The sequence below is a fragment of the Magnolia sinica genome, chromosome 4, assembly GCF_029962835.1.
Source record: "Magnolia sinica isolate HGM2019 chromosome 4, MsV1, whole genome shotgun sequence".
NCBI lineage: Eukaryota > Viridiplantae > Streptophyta > Magnoliopsida > Magnoliales > Magnoliaceae > Magnolia > Magnolia sinica.
The window spans coordinates 109,227,381-109,236,075 of NC_080576.1; the positions used below are offsets into that span (position 1 = coordinate 109,227,381).

The following is an 8,695-nucleotide window of genomic DNA, read 5'->3' on the forward strand; positions in this document are numbered from 1 at the left end:
AAAAAAAGCTGCTTTCATTTATGTAGTTATTCATTTTGAAAAGAGCATTTTCTTTAAGGAAGCTGATTGTGTCCAGCTGCCTCCACCTATCCAGGCTGGGGCTTAATGGGTCCCACCATGATGTATGAGTTTTATCCACTTTGTTTATCCATTTTTCCACATCATTTTAGTTAGAATATAAACCTACAAATGTTGTAGATCCAAGGCTCAAGTGGACCATAACATTGGAAGAAACAATCATAGTGATTGGTAGTGTTGAAACCTTCCTAAGCCTCACCATAATGTTTATTTTCCATTCAACTTGTTCATAAGGTCAAGTAGATGTGGATGAATGTAAAACACAAACTTAGCTTGATCCAAAATTTTTATGGCCCCGATAAGTTTTTAAACAATGGTTAGTCAATTCTCACTTTGTGGTTCACTTGAGCCTTGCATCTGCCCCATGTTTGCCATAACTTTGAAATAAAATCCTAAAATAATATGGAAAAACAGATCAACATGGATGGGCAAGACCCAATCCACTTCCTTTCTTAAGCCTTATTTATTTATTTATTATTATTATTTTTAAACACACACACACCCCCACACACTCACGCATGGTGGAATTTCACCACCTATGGATACTCGAACCCTTGATCCGGTGTTGAAACTCCTGAGAGTCTGCCACCCGAGCAAGAGTAAGGATCCAAATCCTTTCTTAAGCCTCATTTCCACACTTTTAGAGGGGTAGATTTCACTTTAGAACTATTAACCATTACATATTTTACTAATTTTTAATAACTCTTTTCCATGAATTTTCTTATCTATGGTTTTGTAAAAGAAGAAAAAATAAATAAATATTGCAGCATATATATATATATATATATATATATATATATATATATAAACCATCATAAACACATAAAATCTAACATAGCTATATATTCTCTTTATTTTACCCAAGTTTCCATAACATACATGAAAAAGAAAAGCCTCTACCCTCTAACCTCTTTTGCAAGCACACATGTATCTGAAAACAAAAGCACTTAAAACCTATACGGCATCCATCCTTCTTTTGTCTACTCAAATCCCAAATCACCCAAAAACACATGGAAAGAACCATTCACAAAACTAAGCCCATGAGAGTACAAATGCAATGGGGGATTTTGGGCCCCACAAAAATCCATCCATAAACTTAGCGACACGTGGCTTGAACCCTTAGATCCTTGGTTTGATGTATCCTTGGGGTGACCCTTATGGGCAGTCCTCTTTTCGGAACCGGAAACGGTCCATATTTTATTCCATTGTCGTTCCCCACTACTTCCCACCTAAAAATTAGAGAGAAGAGATCAAAATCACAAAAATTCAGTAACTTCATGCAATCAGTGTTCAAAATATCATTTTTGTGTAACATCATGTACTTTGGACAATGATAATAAAATAATTCTACCCATCCATCCAATCAATGGACTAACGGTTGTCATAGATCTCATCAGGCACATACCATCTAATGGAAGGCTTTTTTTTTTTTTTTTGATCTTGTGGTAAAAAATGCCTGAATGGCCCACCGAGTTAGGTCGAGCCGCCGAGTCTTTTAACCATGGTCACACAAGGCTGGTTCCTCTACAACGTTTGTAGATTGGCTTATTCTACAATGCGGTGTGAAGAGCCCACCTTGATACAAGGTCCACATCAAATCCATCCAAAAAGGTGTGTCCCTTCAGGTTCATCTCTTGTTCTGAAATCATCACGGTACAAAACACAGGTGGGTCACACGACAGGAACAGTTGTTACGTGGACGGGCACCATTAAATCTTCTATATTGTGTGGGTTTCTTTAGGCCATCCAATCCAATCCATTCCATTCACAAGATGCGTTCGTCAGGTGGGCCACAGAAGGTAATTTTATGTGATGTGGTCAACATGAGTTTGGAATGGGCTTGATTGTTGAGATCCAAGGAGAACACGGTGGGGGACGCACATGATGGACGGTGTAGAAGTTGCACGGGGAGAGGGCTCATGTGGCACAGTCCAAACGTAGTTTGATACGTGTAAGCAATAGGGAGAAGTCCTCATGGTAGATTTCTGTAGAATTCGAGAAAAGCTAGCCGTGTCACGCCATGAAATTCATGCATGCATGCGGGCACCAACCGGGAGGCGCGTAGACTCTGCGCAGCCTGCGCAATGTACTGTCGACACGAGAACATCCAAACGGCGGGCGCGGATTAGCTACTGACAGGTTGAGTAGCGAAACTCGCTACTGAAGTGACGTCACCAAGTTTCGTGGGCCCCACCGTATGTAAGTTCTGTATCCACGCCTTCCATCCATTTGGAGAGCATTTCAGGAAAATATCCAAAAAAATGAGTTAAATACGAAGCTCCACTGGACCCAGCACTTACAATAGTAAGACAGTGATGCCTACCATTAAAAACTTCTCATGGCTATAAAAGTTTTAGATCAAGCTGATATTTGTTTTTTCCCTTCTTTCATGTCTTTTTTAACTTTTGAACAGGTTGGATTTCAAATAAACACTATGGTGGGCCTTAGGATAGTTTCAACGGTGGGAATCACTCTCCTTACTTTTTTCTATGGTGGGGTCCACTACAGATTTTATCTCCCTCCTTTGGCTCATGGCTTAAAATGATATCTCAAAATGGATGGACGGTGTGGATACAACACATACATCATAGTGGGGCCCACAAAATTGGTGACGTCACTTCAGTAGCGGACTCGCTACTCAACCTGTCAGTATCTAATCCGCTGAGATTCGAAGCGAAGCTCTCCACGTGGCAATACGTAGAGTTCGTGGCCTACCAGATGGGGAAGTATGATACCCTTGCTGGGCACTGTGGGCCATGGTCACGCACTCTTATACCCTTCATTGGCATCCATTGAGATTAATCTGAACCGTTGAAAATCTCAGCGATGGGTGGCTCAGTATGGACGTGGATTGGCTGGTGTAACTCACACCAGCTATATAGCTGCTGTATTGACGTCAGCAAATTTTGTGGGTCTGATCATGAGGTATGTCTTATATCCAAACTGTCCATCCATTTTGACGAGCTAGTTGTAAGGCTTGAGAAGAAAAATAAGACAGATCTAACTATCAAGTGGACCACACTGCAAAAAGCAGTGGAGGATTGAATGTCTACCATTGAAACCCTTTTTAGGGTCACAAAAGTTTTGGATCAATATTAAATTTTTTTTCCTCTTTGTACATGTCTTTGCGACGTTATGAACAGATTGTATGGAAAATAAACTTTATGGTGAGCCTTATGAATGTTTTAAGAAAAATCATTACCTCCGCTGCAATCTGTGGTGTGGTCCAACTGATATTTGGATATGATTATTTTTTGGATTATTCTCTAAAATGATCTCTAAAAATAAATGAATGGTGTAGATATAATAAATACATCAGTGGGGCCATGTAACTTTGATCTCCTTTGAACCGTTCGTACAACTCCGAGCTCGAGGAGCGTCAGCACTCGTCTTCGGACGACCCGTACCTACAGTAGCTATATAGCTGGTGTGTGGTACGCCAGCCAATCCGCTTGCGGCTCAAAATCGTGCCAATCCGTCAGATTTTCCAATTAAGAATTTGGAACTGATGTGATGGATCATGGATCTGTAAGTGTATATACAGTTGGACCTTCCTGGTGGGTGGTGGAACCCACAAATGGACCGCTGAGTTCGACGTACGTGCATGTGTGTGTATATGAGAGAGAGAGAGAGAGAGAGAGAGAGAGAGACCTGAACATGGTGGTGAGGTGGTGGAGTAGGACGAGCATCTCGAGCTTGGCCAGCTTACTCCCTGGACAGGAGTGCACACCGTTGCCGAATGGCAGATACGTGTTTGGTCTTGGTGGCACCTGCTATCAAAACATCAGAGAGGGAGAGAAGGAGAGAGAGAAAGGGACAAGGAGAGAGTGGGACCCACCTCAAATCTGGAAGGATCGAACTTCTCTGGTTGAGGGAAGAAGTCAGCACAATGATGGATGGTTCTGAAGAGAGGAAGAACCTTCCAACCTCTAGGAATGAAGTAGCCTTGGAACTCTACGTCTTCGACCGCTTCTCTAAAAGTGAACGAAAGCACGCTCGCTGCCCTCAACGTCTCTTGTATCACCTGCACCCATTGTCATTTCTCACAACCATTCCTCGACTACTTATCTGCCGTCCAATGTGGTTAACATACATCGAGTGGACCACCCATCACATCATCTTAATGACCTTGCCTGTTTAATTCGAATCACTGACCATCCTCCATTCTAACCATCCAATTGTTGGTCAAAAATTGAATGGTTATGATCTTCAATTGATGTAAATTTCATTTTATGATCCATCAGAAATAGGTCCCATCGTTTGAACGGTACGGATTGCCGTTCATGCATGCTACGTGCATGTTCTAGTAGTAACAAGAGTAGTAATTTTGGTAGGGAAGAGCAGTTGCATATATTTTTACCCGGCTAGTCATAGTCATTTTTCTCGTATCTTGCCACGTCAGCGAACGGCCTTCGTTTAGAATTCCAAGTCGAATGTCTTCTTGTTCTCTCTACAGTACAAGAAATTCCGTGAGAAAAAAATTCAATCCAATCCGTCTATTAATTCCTCTTCCTTTTATGGGCACACCCAGACTGTAGTATATGGGTCCACTCATCACTAGATCGGAACCGCTTATTTAGTGGGCCTGATGAAGATTGCGAAGCCATGCAAAAATTACACCAATTGGATTCCAGTCATGGCAGAGGACACTTGGTGGTAGGTTCCTATCATGGACGGTGGACCATCTTAAATAAAAAAGAAATAGATTTCCAACTTTACAATAAAAACCCAACCTGGTTGATAGATACACCCTCTTCCTTTTACATTGCTAATACAATTAGTACAAAGTTGTACTATTACTCTACAAAAAAGTAGATAGAGAGGCTGTATCTATGAATCGTAAAGGCGTAAACAGCACAAAAATCCAAACCTTTCAGGGTATAAGGGACTTACAATAACAGATTCAAGGAGATTTTGATGATCACTCAGATATTTCAAAACCCATGTGAGAACACTTCCAGTGGTGTCATGAGCTGCAAAAATCACTCCAATTATATTATCAGCAATCTGAGAGTCACTTAGATGAAGAGCTTTCTGATCTTTAGACCCCAACAAGACTCCTAATAGACCTCCACCATCTTTCTTTTCTTCCCTCCTCTTCTCTATCATCCTCTTCAATATTTCATGTAGAGCCTTCCTTGCCTATAAACAGGTAAAAATCCCATCATCTATGAATGAAAATATGTAAAAATACACATAGATAGAATTCCATGCAATGCAACTAATCATGTGAAAGTTGATACTTACACCCACCCTTTTTAATTTTTTTTTTTAATAGACACACCCTTTTCAGCTGCATTTGGCAACATAGTAGTACAAACTTTGTATTGATGTATTACCAATTGTAGCAAAAAGGGTGCATGCATTTTAGCACTCATTCCATTAATCGTGTGTCCCACCTAGATGAGGGGTTCTGCCAAATTTCAAGCCATTCCAAAACTCAGGTCGCCCCACAAAGTGATTGTATGTATTTTAGCCATATTATACCCTACATGGCAACTGAGTCTCATATACAGCTGATTTTTGTGATATCCCATGTTTAGGACAGAAGTCAATAGATGGCCGGTTTAGATGTCATATACACGTCATGGTGGGACATACATTGCTCGACCTTACTGTATATGTAGCGATTGGTCCATCTCAGTCAGCGATGCATTATTCAATGCATTACACAATCACAAGGTAAAATCCCGGGATATGCCGGGCGTGCCAAACAGACTCGGCCGTGAACTTGTCCCCGGATATAGCAATCCCATGGATCTTAAACCAACGCAATGACACCACCATCATTACCTTAAAATCCATCCCATCCCTCCTAATCCCTCTTAATCCGGCCGGCCAAACAGGTTTAGATTGCAACAACCACAATTTTGCTGCTTGACGCAAACAGAGGATCCGTATTCAACTTGCAAAGGTCAACCTTACAGGAACAATTCTCCCATAAATATAGACACACACATAAAAATAAATAATAATAAAATAAATAAATAATCATGATCATCATGCAATATGGGGACCACTTGTGTAGAAATATTGGCTAGACACATGGATTTTGTTACCTTCATTGCTTTGTGAAATGAAGTTCCTGGTAGTTTGAAGGGCATTGAATTGTAGCCTTTCTCTATGCGATGATACAACTCCTTGATTCCTTCTGTTTCAAAATCTCTATTATGTCCAAAGATAGAGAACATTGCGACTTCGAAGGCGAACTGGAAGAAGGAAAGATTATGAAATTTATTTAAGTTTCTGAATGCAAAAACCTGAGGAATTTTGTCTGAACATACCCGTTTCATCTCTTTGAGAGTGTTGATGATGTTGTTCTCCCAAGGAAGTAGCAATTTGAGAACAAGGCGCTCAATCTCGGAGATATTTCCCTGTATTGAAGAAGGGAGGAAGGTGGACTGAATCATCTTCTTTAGCTTTGAATGGTATGGACCTTGATGGAAGAACACAGCCTGTGGTCCTATCATCATCTCTTTGCTGGAAGGGAATGTGGGCTTGAACAAGTGGGCGTGACTCACTAACACAAACTTCACTGCTTCTGGGCTCGAAATCATTATGGAAGGACAGCCCAATATATGTGTCTTGAATATAGCTCCATACCTACATAAAAAAAAATAAAAAATCTCTATGTTTTTCTTTTCTTTTCTTTTTTCACATGTATATATAAACACTCAAAAGTCCATTAAAAAAGTATACGTAGATGGATTTTTTCTACTAATTTCATTTGGGCTTTACTTAGTTTCAATACTCAAAATGCCAGAGGTTAGTCCCTAGATGGATTTTATAGTATAACCCTATGTTAGTGCTATCCATATACCAAGAAAGCAACAACAAAACCTCAATATATTCATTAGTTTAATCTTCAAAGCTCCATAAAAATATAAAGAAGCCCTAGAAATTCCCATATATCTACAAAAAACGAAAAAAAAAAAAAAAACAAAAGAAAAAGAAAAAGAAAAAACCTTCATTCCCTTTCAGAGAGAGAATCTTCAAAATGAAATTATAGTGAAATTAGAACTCCTAGATGGGTTTTGTAGTATAAACTCTATATCAGTGCTACAACCATCGATAAACCGAAAAAAGAAAAAGAAGAAGAAGAAGAAAATTCCATTAATTTGATCTTCAAAGATCCATAAAAAATATAGAGAATAATTTCCTTAAATGCGTCTTGAATATCTTATTTTGGTCCATAGAAATACCCATAAATCTAAAAAAAAGAAAAGAAAAAGAAAAAAGAGAACCCCTTCATTACCCTTTGAGAGAGAGAGAGAGGTCTATACCATTTTATATGGTTTGAGAAGAAGGTGTTTGGATTTTGAGTGTAGAGCTTGAGTGTCTCTCCAATATAAGGCCACCCCATGGAACCGGGTGGGAGCCGTTTGGGCATGCCCCTCACCCATTCAAAGCATAAGAAGATCAAAACACAGAGAAGAGCGGAGAAGAGAAGGAGAAGAGAGAGAATAGGAGAATATAGATGTAAAAAAGCTTCTTGCATGGTGTTTGTTTTTTGAAAGAGAACGTTCTATGGGTGTGAGGTTGGTGAATGAAAGCCCTGCTGCGACTCTGTATAAATAGGGCGGAGTCGCGTTGAGAGGCCTTGCCATGCGTCTACGTGGTCTGCCACTTCTGGACACCACACCGCTTCCCTTTCCTACTCGCACACCAGTACACGCATGAGGTTTGCTCGAATGCATTCCCACGTATTATAATAAGATACGTCGTGGCTACAGCCGTTGAATTTTAATCTTTCTAAATGATAGAAACCGTTTATTTGATAAGGGTCTCCTTGAATGCGTGATTCCCAGAAAAAAAAAATAAAAAAATCTCATATTGAGTAATTCAAACCGTTGATTATCCAAAGGTTATGGTGACCGTTCGTGTTTTAAGTAAGCAAAAGACAAAATTATTGGAGGGTGAAGATTTTATTAGTTCTATTTCCATCCCAAGGTGAGAATTATCAAATAAACGTCTTGGATTATTGTATGATTACCCAGATTCAAAGGTTAAAAGTCCGCACGTACTCTATTTCAAGACAACTAGCAAACTCTCCACGCATAGCATATCGTTCGAGCAGAGCTGCTGACGCTCGCGAGAGTAAGATTTAAGGGAGGATTTGATTCTCACGTGCACTGACCTGACACACGTTATTTGGGTCAACGTCGTATATCAGGTGGGGCCCAACATGACTCTGCTCCGATCTTGAAAATCAGGCCATTCAGCCATTCGTGAAGGGGATATTGGCTGGTCGAAAAAATGAATGGTTAGGAAATGACGTGGGTCACATGATGGTTGGACTGGACTGGGTAATCAGTCCATGGGGAACCTCATGGTGGGTCCCACCTAGTTAATGGGCTGATCTTTCTAACCTGCCTATTATTGGTAGGAATGCCAAATGATCTCGTCAACCTTCCCTCTGCAGAGGCCGCACCGTTTACGTTATTGAAACACCGGTGAGGCGCTGTGGACGTGTGTTGCGCCTTGATGCTCCTGACCCACCGCAACCGTATTAAGAGGCGATACCACCCACCCTCACATACGTGGGAGAGGCGAAGCGGACCCACGCGTCCGGATGGGATGCTGTCCATACACTGGAGCCAGTGACGCGGGGATGGTC

The 8,695-nt window shown here is 40.7% G+C and overlaps 1 protein-coding gene across 1 annotated transcript; it reads right to left on the bottom strand.

The window, feature by feature from the left end:
* Window positions 1-1,174: 1,174 nt before the first annotated feature.
* Window positions 1,175-7,629, bottom strand: LOC131244276 (abscisic acid 8'-hydroxylase 2-like). Its single transcript, XM_058243910.1, has 8 exons — window positions 7,362-7,629; window positions 6,363-6,681; window positions 6,138-6,287; window positions 4,972-5,220; window positions 4,439-4,528; window positions 3,917-4,102; window positions 3,730-3,848; window positions 1,175-1,307 (listed from the first exon to the last, which is right to left on the bottom strand). Exons 1-8 carry the CDS (start codon window positions 7,574-7,576, stop codon window positions 1,175-1,177), a joined length of 1,461 nt encoding a protein of 486 aa, XP_058099893.1. The 5' UTR covers window positions 7,577-7,629.
* Window positions 7,630-8,695: the final 1,066 nt, after the last annotated feature.